The sequence below is a fragment of the Calidris pugnax genome, unplaced genomic scaffold, assembly GCF_001431845.1.
Source record: "Calidris pugnax isolate Ruff unplaced genomic scaffold, ASM143184v1 scaffold8, whole genome shotgun sequence".
In the NCBI taxonomy this organism is placed as follows: domain Eukaryota; kingdom Metazoa; phylum Chordata; class Aves; order Charadriiformes; family Scolopacidae; genus Calidris; species Calidris pugnax.
The window spans coordinates 5623174-5640864 of record NW_015090830.1 but is presented as its reverse complement, the minus strand read 5'-3'; the positions used below and the strand labels follow the sequence as shown (position 1 = coordinate 5640864).

The window sequence follows — 17691 nt, the reverse complement described above, 5'->3', positions numbered from 1 at the left end:
TTGTTTTCTGAAGTGCTGACAGCAGCTTAGTGCCGTTCAGTCAGAGCTTTTGCAAATGATGCTGAACGCTTCTGTGTGCACCTCTACCTGGCTCGCAGGTAGGCTTTGGCTCCTTTCTCTAGGGTCTGTTGCTCCCAGTCCCACCAAGGCATTAAAAGAAGGGCAGGAATTTAGACTCTGAAGTGTAAGCCTGTTGTCTGTCACCAGCACATGTTTTCTTTACATGAGTTAGGCTTTGACTGTAAAGTGAGCTGCACAAAATTTACTGCTTGTGCTACACTGTCCAACTGCCTTATTCACATGTTCCAGCAGTTTAGTACTAGAAAGGCCACAGACAATCCATTTAAGTTGAGAATGAATTAAATTGTTTTATAGCTATTGTCTACCTGTGTAAGCAGATTATTGATTCATAGCCAGACTGTTACTTTTATTTGAAAATATGTAGTCTATTTATTGCAAGCAGTTTCAGCTATTTCATTTTGATGTCTGTTAGCTTTTCCTTTTAAAAGCAAATGGAGTCCAAAAGTTCCATTTAGCAGATTTTTGACTGCTAATGCCATTTGCCATCTTTAGTGCTGATTTTTAGACCCATAGCTATTTGGCAGCGGTTTGGTGCCATCCAACAAACTATCTGGCATACACTTCTATTTCAGTTATTCTGGCTTTTGATTTCTGTTGTCACACTCTGTTAAAGCGTAATTACTGCTCTTCCTGCCCTCCTCCTGAAAAAAGCCCTTTCTATAGAAGAGGTCTTAAAACATTAAAGGACTGTGGAAGTTAGGAAGGTCTGGATATCAGTATGTAAAATGCACACAGGCAGAATGAAACAGATCTCCAAAGATTTATATATATATATATGTATATGTATTTCTCCAATGTTTCTAGAACACCAGCATTTTTGTTTTCATTTGGTTTTATTTTCTCTGAAAAGCCCCTTCATCTTCCCAAGATGAATCTATAGGAAGGAAGAAGACCATTTTTTTTTTTTTTCTTTTCCTTGCTGGAGGGTGAATTAGACCTTCAGACAGCTCTGAAAGACTCATTTGAGCATTGTGCAATAACAAAGCAGGAAGAAGAACTAGTGTGTGGCCACAGGCCATTTGAAATGAAGGGACGAGCCATGGGGTCTCTGCTCTTTGTGGGGCCTTTTCCGATTTGAGCTAGATATCGCCTGGTTAGAGTTGAGCTGTGCACTTGCACACAGATTGCTACAGTCTGATGTGCAAACCCACATTCACATGCTGTATCGCAGCCCATGAAAATGACAAAAATCAATGTCTCGTTCCTATTGATCGCGTTTTTTTTTTTTTCAGGAGGTCACCTCCTGTCTCCACTTGGCAATAGTGAAGACAGATACTCTTCTATAACTGTTTGTATAAACAGTCTATACACAAAAGATCATTATCCTGACATCCACTATACAGGACTGATACATAGTAGAGATTGGATTGTATTAGTCAGCAAAAAAATGCAGTAAAAACAAGGAGACTGGGTCCTTTTTATACAAGAGAAAAACTGCCAGAAACCTTTGAAGTTCTGAAATAAGGAAAGATGTCTATCTGACATCAATATTATAGTTTGTTGGGTTGGGTTTTACCTTTGACCGTAACAATACTCTTTTATCAGCTTTTCTTTATATTGTTTTCGTAGTTCACAACTGGATTTTTTTGGTACAGATTCTGGATAACACTTGTAGAGTTTCCATGACTATCTCCACACAGAGTATATACATGTGTATATCCACACAGAACAGGCTGTTCAGTAGGAGAAAATTAATGGGAAAATAGGATGAAATTAAGCTGTAAGTGTATCTCTTAACTTGTGAGGAGCTCGTTGTTCTGTGCAGGTTCTTCACCATCTCTGAGACTTCTGTGGAGCTAAACTGAAAGATGTGATTGCCTGTGTGCACTGTTTTGGGGTTTTATGTTGGCAAATAAGGTGACCAAAACCCATTTTTTTAACCCTTAAGAACTAGACAGATCTAGGCAGCTTCAGTTAGCTCTCTAGAACAAGGACACTATGAATGTGCAAGGTTGAAGCTGTAGGGAGTGGAGTGTTTAGAAGTTAAGGTAGATGGGTTGCAAAGTACCAATTTTTCCAGTAAGAGGTAGGATAGCCTTTGCCCTTGAAGGGCTTGGGAATAGGATGGTGTTGCTTAATGCTCCTAGAATCATAGAATTGTCTAGGTTGGAAGGGGCCTTTAAGATCATCAAGTCCAACCATTGATCTTGTACCAAGGGAAGCTTTAGGGCATGTAAGTTGGGCTGAAGGGTCAACATAACAGGCAAGGATACATCTAATAAGGTATGCTGTTGCCTCTGATCATCTGAAATCACGTATTTAAAAAAAAAAAATCCAAAATTATTCCAAAATCTTCTTGTGAACTGTGCCAGCGAAAACAAGTATAAAGCATGGCTTTAAAAATGCCGTGGTGTGTTATGCCTTGGTTCTGATTCGTGCTCAGCACAGGAAGGGAAGAGGCTGCTGGGGAGGTAGTTAGAAGTTGCTGCAGGTCACATCATGGGCTGAGGCACCGTGGGGAAGTGCAGCTAAGTGGCATGAATGCGTCTGAGAAGATGCTTTTCAAAAACAGTGACAAGGAGAACATTTAGCAGGTGGGTCTTGGATGTAAGTAGCTGTCTGTTGACACTTGATCTTAGTGACATTCTCTGTTATTTTCTGGTTCCCTTCTAAAGTCCTCTCCTATGGATGCTGACTCCCTTGTAGTGTGGCTGTGTGCTTACAAACGGCTCATTTTGCGATCAGTTCTACAACTGACCTTCGGAAGAAAAAAGGAAAATTTAGGGATGATAACGTTGTGCACATTGACAAGGAACACACAGATAAGGAAAAGAAAAGCTGATGTAAATTTGGGCAGTTGGAAACCCACCATGAGTCACCAAATGTGGTGAGGGCTGCAGAAGCCCTAGCATATAAGGATGATTATAGAGTATGGCATTTCCGTCTTAGAAATGGCTTGATTGGTTAAAAACATCTAAACTTACAGTTTACTACTTCACTTTGATTATGGTCTTTAAGAAAGCAGCTTGGCTTCGGACATTTTAGTTTATAATTTAGAGAGGCAACTGGATTCTGTCCCACAGAAATTAGCATGGGACTAGCTGAAAGATGGCGTATGCTTACCACAAAGAGGATAAATCAGGGTCCTACCAAGAACAAGGGTATTAATTATCATTCTGTTTATGGCATACCCTTGCCCCTTCTGTTGCCTCCCTGTAAAAGCATGCCAAAATCTGGGCCAGCCATCTTTCTCCTTTTTATGCTGACGTGTATGTGGTGGTTGACCCAGTTATCTGTGCCTCAGAATAAACTCAGTCATGGGTACTGTCAATCCCTTTACCTGAGAGAACTGGGAACAATGGAGCCTGTATCCCCAGCGTGGGGCAAACTCTTCTGTTCCCAGATTTTTCATCCTGACACCTTGAAATTTGGCATTGAAAACATAACAAAGTTTGACGGCTATTTTCTGGTCTTTCAAATGTTGTCTGCCTCTGCATGTTCTGTGAAAGCACTGGCATTGTAATTTGGTAATGCTACTGTAGATGTGATGGTTTAAAGGTATAAGAGATGTACAAGTTGTACAGAACAGTGATAAAAATCTTTTCTCATAGGTTGTCTAAAAGTGACATATAAGTAGCTTTCTAGTCAGTTGGTTGCACTGCAATTTTATTTGAAGTTTCCCATATATTAAGGGTAAGCCCAGAAAATAATACTTGTTGAATAAATTGTCAGGTTCCCCAAGTGACTACAGGAAAGTCAGTTGCTCAAAGAACAGCTCAGAAACATAAATTTTGAGGCCTCTGTAGGCATGCTTTTTTTTCTGAAATGAGATAGATTTTTCTTGTCCCAAGGCAGAAAGTCTTGAAAGTGCTCTTAAGTGAGCGGGACAAAGTGCTATTTCTCAATGTTAACGTATATATCTGTAACAAAAAATCTTAATTAGAAGCATGTACTGATTTTTGGTGTCATTGAAGAAACACACTGATAGAAATTGAGGAATGCAGTCTCCTTGTGCCTGTTTTATTAGTGCAAGTGGTTTTAGTTTCTGTTGTGGTTGTTGATCAAAGACTTAGCACAGGAGCAGCGCATAAAGCCCTTTAACAGAGTCCTCCAGCCTGCTCCTGCCTTCTCTCCTGGTCTCCCTGTAGCATGAGATATGCAAAGCCTGAAAGAAGTCCTTTTTTTCCCTTCCCTTTTTTGTCCCCTGTTTATTGATTGATTTAAGAAAGAAGGAGGAATGGGATGTCTTAGATGCTAGAAGTACGGTAAGTACAGTGTTCATGAGAAGAACAGTGTGGGGAAAAACGGATGACCTGACATGGGAAGAACGAGCTTGGGTAAAACACAGAAATCATAAAGGATCTTCAGAAGCAGAAAAGTTATTGTGGAGATGCAGAAGGCTTGACATAAAAGGGAAGAAGTGGAAGGTAGATTGTTGCTGGATGTGGAGCAAAAGCTGAAAGGATATACCCCAAAAAACCATCTCTGTAGGGGAAAAGATGGGGAGCAAGGTGGTCCTGATGTATCTAGTGTGTTTGGTTTATAAAATTAATGAAGTGATCTTGCATTTCGGCAGTTTCCTTTTTTTTTTGTTGCTGTTGAAGGGGAAATTTTTTGCTCTACTTTTTCCTCTTTTAGTCCGAAAACCTTTTCTACGTGGGAGAGACATTTCAAACTGTATTTAGTTCATCTATTGCAATTTTGCTTCTTGTAATTTTAAGCTAGCTTGAAAAAGTGTATTTTAAGCAATTAAGCTCATGTACATTTGTTTGGCATCAAAGTAAAGTAAACTGATTATATCTTCCTTAAAAAAACCAACAAAATAAACCCTCTCATGTTGGACAGGACTACTCTGACCATTGCAAGTTTTCTTTCTAGAGTATTTCTGTGGGTGCCAGAAATCCTTGTGAGCTCTTGAACCTTTGGTTCAAGAGCTAATTGGTTTTGAGTGTTTGAAGAATCTGGGGTGATTTCAAGACACAGGTTCAAAGCTGATTGTTATCAGAAACAAAACAAAACAAAACAAGCATTCGGAGAAGTGATAAAAAATCTCTTCCTTTCCCAAGTACATCTTTCATTTTGACTCTTGAGATGCCATTGCCTTACTGAGTGTCTAGCTGAGAAGACAGGGCTTGAATTTCTAATTTTAAATGTCCTCTTAGAGGATCAGCAATCTTATTTCCTCTTTTTCTGCTAAAAGGGGGAGCAGGAGTGTCTGTGGTTTGTGACCGAAAGTGTTTAGGGAGATGCATTATCAATGTAAAATTTCAGTTAAAATTTGAAAGTGGAAACGGAGCCCAACCTTTTAATATGGTAATCACAGTGCTGCATTGGGATTCAGGCTGACTAACTCAACTTTCATTTATTCTTGGGTTAAATAAATACATTAGCGGTGATCTGATAACAAGTTGTTGCTGGTTTAGTCTGTAATGAAGTAATTCCAGAGTTTGTGTGGTGTTCTCTCTGAAGTGTTGAGTTGGTTGTATAACAGGGGAAAGTAAACTGCCCTGTTCATTGCAAAAGATTTAAGAAGTCGGGCTTGTGATAGGAGCTCTACACAGTATTTATCTGAAATATCCCTCAAACTATTTCAACTGGAAATATTCGGAAATCCTGTGCACTTGCTAGTGCTCTGGCAGATGTTTGAGCATTTTTCCTGTTCATAACTGCTTTGGAGTGCTTTCATTAAAATAAGTAATTATTGACTGAGAATCAGATTAGAAACTGCAAAGAACAAAGAGAGAATTAAATTCACTCTGTTTTAAGCAAAGTGGAAGTGACATTATGTGAAAATACCTTTTCTGAAATTTCCCCAAACGGCTGCTTTGTGATGTTAGCATAATAAAGTAATTTAGAGATCCTACTTCTGACTGTTAACTGCTTTAATTTCCTGTATGATGATGCCTGGTGCAGAAATAGCGTTCAGGAGACGATACCCATCCGCTGAACAGCCCTGAGTTTTTTTTGTGTATCTTTACACCAGTTTGACTTGCTTCTAAGGCGCTTGTACTGGCAAAAGCAGGAAGTCTGCCCTCCAAAAAGGGGGTTTCATCGGGCGGCCGCTCAGGTCCTCACGGGGAGGGGAAGCAGAGCCCTGCGAACAGGGAGGTGGTGAAGTGATGCTCTTCTGCGTGTGGCTACAGGTCAAGTCCCTCAAGTCTCTGACTTAGTGGCTCTTCAAGATGCCAGGGTAGAGGCTAGCAGCACTAGGATCTGCTGGTTATAAAATGCTACTACGAGTAAGAGTGTGTGATAGTTACTGGATGGGAAAAGTAGAAAGCCTGGAAGTGATGTAGGAAATGATCCCTGTCAATTTCCCAGGGGAAATCTAGAAAGACTTCGGGAAGCTTTGTCTTATTATGGGAACTTTTTAAATAATGAGAATAGTTTTTAATTTAATAACGGTGCTGCTCCAGTTTATCAATAGGTTGTTGGACTACTTTGGGCTAAGGTGGAACTTTCACTTTGGCCAGCTAACTGCTAGTTAGTCCATGCAGATATCAGGTGTGGCTGCTCATGGGCTGGATTATGACACTTGGTAGATGATAAATCTGATCCGCTGTGTCTGTGAAGATTATAGCTTTTTTGTGATCTTGCCTTGGGATGAGGTAGTTGTTTTTTGAGGGCCTGTGTTTGTTCCATTTTGTATCATAATTTGGTGGCAATTTGTGCGCGCATTTAACTCTGCGAAGAGGTAATGTGTACTCAAAGCACCAGAAGACTGGAACCACAACATCGGGTCTATTTCAGTAGAGCTTGTGGTTCTTCATGTTTTTGCTGAAGGAAAAAGAGAGAGAGAAGGAATTTTTAAAATAGTGACATGTCCTAGGCATTACTTCATATGGTGATTTAGGAATTCTTTTTGCCAATATAATTTCTGCTATTCACCAGGTTTCTATTATTGCCATAACACACTACATTTTTCTCTATGATACCTTACATGAATTATGAGGCGATGAAGCCAGCTGACTTTATTTAATAAAAATGTTTTCTCATTTGCAGTAATGACTAATATTCTTATATAATTTTAAAAAAGTTATGCTTAAGCTGTGTGAAAGACTGCCTCATGTTAAGCGAGTCTGTGCAGAAAGGGGCTGCTGTTGCCTCTTATGATATTTACTGTTTGAAACAGGAGGAGCAAGAAAAGTCAGACTGTAGCCATCGGTGGTCCAGATCTTCCCGTGCTTTATCTCGGGAAGATCAGGGAGCGTGGTGATGTTGTTCTGTCAGGTACTTGATCCTGCAGAAGCTATAGAGTGGGTTCTTACAGTTACAAAGTTAGATGGTATCATGTTTTGTGGGGATTTTTTTTTATTTGCTCCTTTGCCATGGCATCTGTTGTGATGGCATGCCTCCAGTTACTCTTCTTACATTTTAGTCAGATTTTAATAAGGTAAAGAGGAAGATCCGTAGCAGTCTGTTTTATTGGTCATGCTTGCACTGTATTCACATGATTTAAAAAAAAAAAAAACCTCTTAAAATTTTGCCTGTGCAATCTGTGCTGAAATATATATCAAACTGAGGAGGTTTGTTCTTGAAGGCTTCCTTGCTAGTTATTTAAGAACCCAAGAGGGGGTGATCCCAGGAAATTAAGCTGTTGTCTCAGTGCTGTAATTGCCCTGCGATAAGATCTGATGTTGAAATGGTATCTTCCCTCTAGATGAAACCTTCTGAGCTATTGCACAGCATGGGGTCTTTTATAAAACACACAGATTGGAAGTTCACAGCTCTGTAAAAGGTTCTTGAGTTACAGCAAGGAGGAGTATTCGCCTCACAGCTAATAAAATTGTCATAATTTCAAGGACACTGCTGTAGTCCCCTTAGCAAAAGCTCAAAGCTGCGACTTGTGCTGGGCCTGATGGAGGACGAACAGGTGGATAATGGGGAATGTAACAGCAGGCTACCAGTGAGAAAGGAGAGCTGATAGACAGCGATAATTACCTGCTAATTAAGGAGAAGAAGGGGGGGGCAGGTAGATGTGGACTGTAAATGCTGCGGGAGAGACTGGCAGAGAGGAAGGGAGGAGGTGGGGGAGCTGGTGGTCCCTGGGTGCCACCATGGCTGGCTGGAGAAGAGGGTGGCTGCAGGAGGAGCTCGTGGGGCTGCCTTTCCGTGGCGGGCAAGGTGCTGCTGGCCTTATCCAGCCCTTCCTGGGGAGGGTGCTGTGGAGGCAGAGCGAGCCCCTGGCCCTGCTGTGAACTTCTCAGCTGGTTCCTGGCGGGGGTGAGAGGGCTGACTGCTGGTGAAGCATCTGTCTGTACCTGAGGACCGTGTTACGGGGCTGTTGAAGCCAGGTGTCAGCTTCCTGCCTGTAACGGCATAAAGGGTGTGCTTAACAAAATGGAATTAGTGTCACAGCGGTAACACTGCACACACCATACGATATATCAATTAATTTCACGTGCCCCAGAAATGGACTGGAAATTCTGGAGGTAACGTGCTTAATGTTATCTCCTACCTCACTTAATTTGATTTTATTTGAAAAATACATTGAAGTGGACAGAGGGTGACTGAGAAAATGAACAGCATTGCAAGTAAACTGTTGCAAATGATCACGTTACTGCAGCCTAATGAGTTAAGGCAATGGGAATGGGCATAAGCTGCTACCTGGGTGGTTCTAGCTGATGTGCTCTCTAATTGCAAGAGATTCAAATGACTGCCTTGTCAGCTGCCGGTGTGCATTAAACTAATAATAGATTAAATCAGATAAACCCAATGTTTTGGGAGCATCTGCTAATTCATGTGATTTTCTTAGGGCTTGCTATCATATAATGGTGCTAGTGTCTACCATAATGTGTGATACTTCTGTTTTATAAATGACTAGCAGAGAAGGATCTGGATACTCTACGTGGAAATACAGACTTTTGCACCAATACTTGGGGGGACAGTCAGGTTTTTAGCAAGTTCAGTGAGTCCCTAAGAACACGTGAGAAGCAGCTGTAGAGCAGCATTCCTAGGCTTTCCTGAGCAGCTGTAAGCATCCTCAAGGCAGAGATTTGTACAGCTGAGAAGCTCTGTGCTGTCTCTGTGGTAAGCATGCAAACATGACGGAGGTGGAAACAACTTTTGTCTTTCTGTTGAAAGGAAGAAAGTAGGGAAAAAATACTAGCTGCCTTTATCCAAAGGATTGCCAGGCTTTTGCAAATGCGTATGTGTTGTCTTTTATTTGGGAAGAATATCAATCTGTTCATTCCTGTGTGTAATAACAACTCGGGGGGTTGCTGTGTGCTTGCAGACCTACATTGGTTCCATAGTTGCCTCTGTGAACCCCTACAAGAGCATCCCGGGACTGTACGACCGCGCGGCCGTGGAGCGGTACAGCAAGCACCACATGGGAGAGATCCCACCTCATATCTTCGCTGTGGCCAACGAGTGCTACCGCTGCCTTTGGAAGCGCCATGACAACCAGTGTATCCTCATCAGGTAAACCACTGCTGCTGCTGCTTTGCTTATCCCTGCTGGTGAGCCTCCTGAGGTAATTTAGGAGCATGGGTTTGGGCCACATGAACAGGAGAAATCCAAAAGAAAGCAGGCTTTCAAATAGTTTTGGGAGAGAGTTCTGGATTTGCTCTGTATCGTTCTGTGGACCTCTAACAAAACGTTGATTTTTTTTTTTTTTTTTTTTTACTCATCTTAAGGTTTCATTTAGTGAAAAAGCATATTGTATTTTTCTGCACGTTTTGCTATTCACCCATCTAATGTTACCCTAAGTGCTTTCCCCACCAGTTCAAACGTCTCTGTGCAGCTCAGTAGTTTGTCACCACTGGACTCTGAACCCTGTATCGAGAGGAGAATTAAAAATAACTGTCAGTCTTGAGAAACACGGTAAATAAGAACAGCAGAAGAGAAAACCCTCTACGTTTCAGCCACTTAATTCTGCCTGATTAATCTTCCTTGCTTAATCTCGTTGTGCTTTAATTTAATGGTGATTTAATAGCTTCCCGTTTCATGCAGTGTGTTACTGGCATTCAGGGTCCCGGGGCTGCCGAATGTACGTCGCATGAGAGCAGTTGGCATTTCAATAGCTTTTCGCTGCTTTCAGCTCCTCCTTCCTTCTTGCTCCAGAAGAGCTGAAAATGCAGCCAACTCTTTTCCCTTTCCCCTGCCTGCCATCCCAGCTGCCTTGGCTCGCACATGGGCAGGGAAGTCACAGCCTTGCCCGCCTGATCAGGAGGAGCAGCTTGGTGGCGATGGGGGGATGCTCAGGGATGGGGGATGAGAGAGCTTGTGTTCCCCCTTCCCTCTCCTCTCTCACTTTTGCAGTGTTTTTGTGATTGAACCTGTTTGCTCTCATCTTCCTGCAACCTACCAGCACAAGTTAAACGTGGAGAGTTCTTCAGACACAAGGTGACACTATTTTGGCTGTCCCCTGAGACAGGAGCTCCGTGGCAGCCCTTGTGACAGCCGCGGGACTGCGGCGTGGGGCAGAGAGGGGATGGAGCAGAGTGAGAGCAGCGCCTTTTGCAATAGGCAGCTTCTGCTGGCATTAACATTAGAGGCCAGTTCGCACGGCTTCCTGGATAACAGGAGGATTTGGTGGCACATGTAGTTCAGCACCCAAGCTACTGTTAAGAGATGTGGATCAGATGCAACACAGCTAGGTCTGGTCCCAGCTTTCTGCGAGCTCTCAGGTCACAGTCCCCACCTGTCCTCGCCTCCAGGCAGGTTCTGCCTGGCAGTGGCACAAAGGCGGAGGGGACTCAGTGTGGTTTTCAGCTTTCTGCACCTGTATTTCTCCTTTTTGTTTTTTAATACATAGTGCTGTACATATAAAGCTGAGTCCAGGTGACACTCCAAGAAAAAGTGAAATGCACAGAGGTCTTTGTCATATGAAAATAGCTAGCCTGGAGTCATGACTTCATGTTTTAATGCCAGGTGGTTACTTGTGAACAGCCCATTTACCCAAATTTTGGGAACTAAAATAATCTCTGGTCCCTAGAAGGTGGCTGTTGGTATTTTTGCCATTCTGTTCTGGCCCAAGTATTTTACCTCTTCTTCCACTTCCCCACAAGCTGCCAAGAGAAAAGCAGGTTGTGTCCTAAAAAGGACATAAGCAGAATTATGGGATGTTCCAGAGTCGTCTCCAGCAGTCCCTGCTTTGTAAACCATGTGCTTTGATACAGATAAGTCATAATACAGAGAAGTTTTGCATTAGCAGTCCCTTTTAAGATTGTTTACTGTGGTCATGAGTTAAAACAACGATTTGTTCAGTGTTTCAGACAAATGTTGCAATACAACCATACAAGGGTATTTTGTTTCTACAGAAATCGAGGGAACATGCAATTCAAATAAAAAAATAAAATGTCAGATCTACTTTCCTAAAACAGTATTATCTCCTGCATCTGTGAAGGACTCAGAGCAGGATTTTTTTTAAATTACCGAAGATTTTCAGTGGCCCTCATGAGGCTTAGGAAAGTCCCTGCGATCATATACTTAGTTTGGGGCATCAGAAGTGTACTTAGCATCTTCAGCATCCTGGTCATTCCTGCATCCTGGCTTTGAATTAGATGTTGTAACAAGTCACTGTCAGTTTTTCTTGGTTACTACTGGCATTTGAAAAAAATGGTCAAGTGGAGCTCTGCAAGTGGTGTCTGAATTCAGGCTAATATTCTGGTCTTGTATTTAATGTAAGAGATGATAAAAAGGAAAATTTTGTTGCATCACGTAAATACGATAAAGAGGTACATCCAGTTAAAATGAATGAATTGTTTGTGTGGGCTTCACATTCTGCTATGCAGTTTCACCTGCCCCTAACTGGGATCTAGAAGCTCGGTAGCAAGATGTGACAGCCCATGAGGTCAGGTACCGAGTGCTTCCTTCTGATCCTCTGGGCTTGAAGTGCCCCCTGCTGGCAGCCAGAATTACCTCAGCTCTGCTTTGGAGCTGCTTTCTTAAGGCATTGGAGTCAAAAAATCTGTCAAAAAGCTTCTGCTGTTTTGAGATGCTTGGGATATTTGCTTGGGTGGAGTAAGATGAAAGGGTTAAGGCAAGAACCTGAATTAAAAGCTGTCATCGTCAGTAGTGACTCAAAATGTAATATAAATGTGGGACCATTTTTGCAGTGTAACCACCCAGACCAGAGATGAAAAGGAAGGAAATGCAGAAGGGATGATATTAAGTGGAGTCATTCAAAGATGCTTATTTATCAGCCTGTGTTACACAGGCTTATTTTAATTCATGATAAGGCTGCATAAAAATGACTTAGCAGTCTAAAATGTCAACAAAATGGCAAATTGAAGAAGCTGTGCACAACCCGTGCATTAGAATATTTACACAGGTGTGAAATGGTATTCTTGCTCTCCCAGGCTAAAAATTGTTTATCTGGCTATTGAACTAGGGTTTTCATGTAGAAAAAAAAGGTCTACATCAACAAATGCTCAGTTTCATGTTGATCTGAACCTTACTGCAGAGTCCAGTTTCATTTAAAATAGAAAAAAAAAAAACAAAACCAAAAAAGCATCACAGCTAAATTTGATGCTACAAGAGACATGTTAAAAAAAATAATAATTAACATCTCACGATTTTTCAGCTATGTTCCTTGGGAGGCATGAAGGGACTCCATCTGACTGAGTACTGCCATGATGAGCTGATGTTCACAAGCTGGAACCAAGTTCAAACATCCACCCCTCTATTTTAAGAATAGAGAAATACCTTTAGGGTCTGGGTTTTTTTTGCTGCTCTGTTTGAGGTGGTCTAGTCTGTGCACAAGCAAACGTACTCTTCTCTCAGATACAATAGCAGTTGATCCACTTTAAAGTACTAGAAGTGTAAAGCAGTCGAAGAAGCAGCAACAGTCATCCTCAGTGACATTCAAGTCAGTGCCACGAGTGGGAAATCACAGCCTGACACCAGTTTGTTCTCTCTGTTATCATCTGGTGGCCTGGTTGTTCAGCTTGCAAATCAATGTGAACCAAAGTACTCTTTAGATGAGACCCAGACTTGTGATGCAAAGATGTTCTGATGAGACTGCCACACCAAAATTCATGTGTGTTTGACAAACTGTATCTGCTGAAGAGACCTGTTTTGTCTGTGTGTATCTGTCTTTGGGGTTTTAAAGCCAGCAGACAGAACTGGAAAGTGGTACAGAGTAGTGTTGATACCGCCTCACTCATGCTATGTCCTTCAGAATGAGAAGTCTCTCCTGGTGACCCCTTTTTCCACTGCAGCAGTCTGGAGCCCAGGCTGCTGTGCCCTTAGCGAGATGCCCTGCGTAGAATGAGTCATGGAGAAAGTCTAAAGATCCCCTAAGTGGGGGCCTTGTGGGTTGCTGTCACACTTAATATATTCACAATACTGCATGTAGTGATGCGGAACAAGCTGGGCATTTAAACTCACGGGGTGGAAAGGTTGCTGGAAAGGTTGGCTGTGCACTAAAAAATTCACCCTTTCACTGACCTTGGCAAGTTCTTGTAGGCATAGGCTTTCTAAGGAGTCTGAAAGATTGATCCCACTTAACCTACCATTTGTGTATGTGCTGGAAGGTTGAATAAACAACTTTAAAGTTTAGTGTGCTTGTTATTGATTTTCATCTCATTAACAGTAACTGGTTTTTGTAAAGCATTTTGCAAAGGAAAAATACAGAGCCAACTTGATGCACATAAAATTATGAGTCCTGAGCTGAACACCAGGCAGAGATGAGATCTTACTGTTGTACCAGAGGGCTCCAGGAATCCATCCACTTGGTGTTCAATAGTAATTGTAAAACTGAATAGTATAGAATAGTATAGATAACTATAGTTACTAGTAAATGAATAGACAACATTGGGTAAATCCATCGTTTGCTCATATCTTTAGTACTTTGCACGAGACTTTTTCCCCCTTGCTTGATATCCAGGAGGACTTTGTGGAACTTAAGGTGTTTCAGAAGAGAACAAAAAGAAGCAATCAAAAGTATAGCATGGCTAACAGGTGGAAAACTGGGATTACAGGGGGCTACCCATGAAGTCATGCGCAGCAGAGAGAGGGAGCACTGGGATGAGTTGTTGGTTTCTCCTTCCAATACAAGAACTAGGGGGCATCAAATAAAGCAAATAGGAGGCAGATCCAAAACAAGTTTTTTTTAAGAGAGTATGGCTAAAAACTCATGGAAGATAAATCGATCGAGGGTAACAAGACACACAGAAACCCGGGTTAGGTCAGGAGCCCTCTGAATAGCAAAAAACTGGAAGCTGGAAGAACACAGAAGGGGAAAGTATTGCATGTCTTCCCAGGGCACCTCCATTTGGCAACGGTCAGAGATAGGACACTGGGCAGGTAGATCTTTCGCCTGACCCGGTTCTGAGCCTCTCCTGTTCTAATTGCAGAATTGCTCTCGATTACAGCGGGGTGACTTTCAGCTTCCATAGAACTACAGGTGCTCCAGAGCATGAGCCAGAGGGTGGGGGCAGAGGAAGGATGGTGTCAGTGAAAGAGCTGATGTCCTCCTTGGCACCTGCATCCCTACTGTCGAGCTGCACACTGCTTAGAGGGTGGGAATTCAGGCAGGAAGAAGTATGTATCCGTTGGTGTTTTTTTGCACCAGACAAGGATAATACAAGGATTTGTGAAGCTCTTTCAAAACTAGTAGCACAAATGTTCTGTACAAGGAGCAAGTATTAAATATAGGGAACACTAAATATTCACTCTTTTGCAAAGGAGCATGAGTGAGGGCCTGCAAAGAGAAAAGTAACAAGTAACAAAAAGGCCAGACATTAAGGTTAAAACTAAATTAAAAATACTACAGAATTTGTTTGAGATGGTACAATATGTGAATTGTACTTGTTGGAACATATCAGCAGTAGCATATCTTGTATGAAGCTTTATGAAACATTTTGAACCCTCTGATTTTTCTTGGGAAATACTTAGATCTCAGCTACAAAACTCTGAGTCTCATTCTGTTTTCTGAATGCCTCTTCTCTCATTATTTTTGTACTTGCTGGCATTCATTTGCAGGAGAATCCCGTGCTGCTTTCTTGGGCTGTACCTTTCTTCTTTGCTTTTTACTAGAAAGCATCATTATACTTTGCCATAACCTAAAATCACTGGGGTCACCACCCAGCAATGGGATAACAAAAAGACTGTCAAATAAACCAAGCTTGCTCCTCATGCCCAGTTCTGCTCCATCAAAGTCTCCTGCTTGCTACAATGAAAAGGGTAGGATAAGACCAAAATGTATGTCCTTTCGCTGGGAGTAAACTGGAATTAGGCACAGTTTAATTAGGAATTAGGAAAACTAGGAATTAGGCTGCAGCTTAGGATATAATGCTAGGACTTCAGATGAAAAGTAAGCAAAGTAGACAAACTTTAACCACAAGTTACGTTTCTTAATGGCTCACAGTGTGTTGTTAATTATAAGGCTATATAATTGAAGGGAAATGATAATGAGGAAATGAGCCAAATTTATACCTTCCCTTTTTAAAGTATTGGTTTTGAAGAGAAACTGAGTATATTGCCTTCTGTTTGTATCAACAAGATTGCTTATTATATGTCAATTTAGCATTACCAAATAGCTTTGTTCTGCTATGAGTGAAGATGAGAGGCTTTACATCTCTGCTGGTGATGAGAGGTGAAAATTGTATATTTTGAACTCACGTGAATCTGATTTATTTGGATGGGCAAGTAAAAAGTATGTTTAAAGAATATGTATCTCACTAAGAATATCATTATTAGTTATACTAGTAGCCTTTATGTGTTATAATATGCATTGTTGTCTCTGACCTCCTTCTTCTCACAGCAGGGCTCCCTCCTTGGGTAGGTTGCTGCAACATAATCCCAAACTCTCACAGTTTAATTCATATTCTGGACTTTCTCCCCAACAATTGCTATGTCTCTGTTCTAACTTTGGGGGGTTTTTTGTGTTGGTGAGAATTGTTGTATAGTTGCTTGCATTCAGAGAGCTCTTTGTTGCCTCATACGTGTTGTGTACATCCTTACACAATCAGTGCCTTGAAGTGCTGTCTGAACAGTGGTATGAAGTCTAAAGATAGCTAGCATTTGTGTTGAATGTCATGTTCAACAAGCCCAAGGGGGTATTCTGCTGCCTTTTGAGTATCATATCTAATCACCTCAGTCTTCCTGACCTCCAGTTATTTAGAGTTTGGAGGGCTGGCCAGACAGAGGGCTTTTCCCCTGGCAGGTGGAACTGTGCAAAGACTTTGCTCCTTTTCTTCTTTCAGTGGCGAAAGTGGTGCTGGTAAGACAGAAAGCACTAAGCTGATTCTCAAGTTCTTGTCTGCAATGAGCCAACATTCACTGGAGCTGTCCTGCAGAGAGAAGACCTCCTGTGTGGAGCAGGCGATTCTTGAGAGCAGGTACTAGATCTTTCAATACACAATTAGTTTTTCCAGAAGACATTGGCCTTGTCATTGAAGTAAGAGCTTGAAATGTAATTAAAAGGTGTGGGTGTGTTTACTGAACAACAAAATGAATATTGGAAAGGGGGAAATTTTCCATTAAAGCAAATTACCTGGCTGCTCTAGAGAGTTGTGCGCACAGTGGTTTATCTTAATGAAGCAAGAAGATGCAGAATTTTGAAATGGACAATGCTTTAACAGTGGCTTTCACTTTTATTTGGGGCTGAATTCACATAATCAGAGTGAGGGAAATGGGTGTTTGGAGGGACAAACCACTGGTTTGGTTTGTGTAGCCTGAGGGTAGGGTAGAATAAGATACAGGGTGGTGATGATAAAGCGTGCAAGTGGTAAAAGTGTGCTGAGGAAAGAGAGGATAAGTAGAACTAATAAGACAGATGAGTAAATGCATCAGATCAATCGAACACGCTCCATGCAAAAAAAAATAAAAATCTCTTAGTGTTTGAATGAAATAACATACGGTTCTAAACTAAAAATAATGACAACTTGAGATAGTATTACTTTTGTTTATCATGCCTAATCTCTGTTTTACCTACTGTGTCTTGATGTAATTATTTTTTTTTAATTGCCTTAGGACGAAGACTATTTTCTCTACATCTGTCTAGCAATTTGCATGTGCTGAGATTTCTTATTTCTATAATTTGAGTACTGCAACGACAATTGCATGCATCTTTTGAGCAGTTACAGGTTAAGGTGCAGAGTAGTTAGTACAATTAATCTTCCTGCTGCTTGAGTACTTGTGTCTTTTGATAGAAAGTTGAGGTGCCCATGGTTAATAAATTGAGGGTACTACTGAGGATGTAAGCTGTGGCCGAGGAGGGAGTCAGAAGAATGCTGTTCCTTTCACCAGTCCCATGTGAAAGGGTTGGCATGCTGGTCACACCTTAACGCTCTTGTCTTTCTCCTGTGTTTTAACAGCCCAATTATGGAAGCTTTTGGCAACGCGAAGACTGTTTACAACAACAACTCCAGTCGCTTTGGGAAGTTTATTCAGCTGAACATCTGTCAGAAAGGAAACATTCAGGGAGGAAGAATTATAGATTGTATCCTTGTTTGGTGATTTTACTGCTCTTTGTGGGCAGCCCTCACGCACCTCCTCTGTTGAGGCCTTAGAGAAGTGGCTTGCTCTTGCCTGTCCTGTCACCCCAACCTGAAACGCACACAATTAAATTGTGCTGATGTAGGTGGTAAAGGGAAGAAGTAACACGGAATTCTGCATGTGTTTGTGCAGGTGCACACATGCATTTGTGGCAGGGTGGGGTTTATATAGTCCTGGAGAAACAAGATTTTGTATTGCTGCTGCTGGCTTGGTTCATGTGCA

The 17691-nt window shown here is 41.6% G+C and overlaps 1 protein-coding gene across 1 annotated transcript in view; it reads left to right on the top strand.

Annotated features, from left to right (window-relative positions):
* The window catches only part of MYO10 (myosin X), a 163893-nt gene that overhangs the window by 76591 nt on the left and 69611 nt on the right, over positions 1 to 17691 (top strand). Inside the window, exons 4-6 of the mRNA XM_014941048.1 lie at positions 9257 to 9444; positions 16176 to 16310; positions 17289 to 17413. Of these exons, the coding sequence (XP_014796534.1) occupies positions 9257 to 9444; positions 16176 to 16310; positions 17289 to 17413 (448 nt within the window). The remainder of the gene's footprint in view (positions 1 to 9256; positions 9445 to 16175; positions 16311 to 17288; positions 17414 to 17691) is intronic.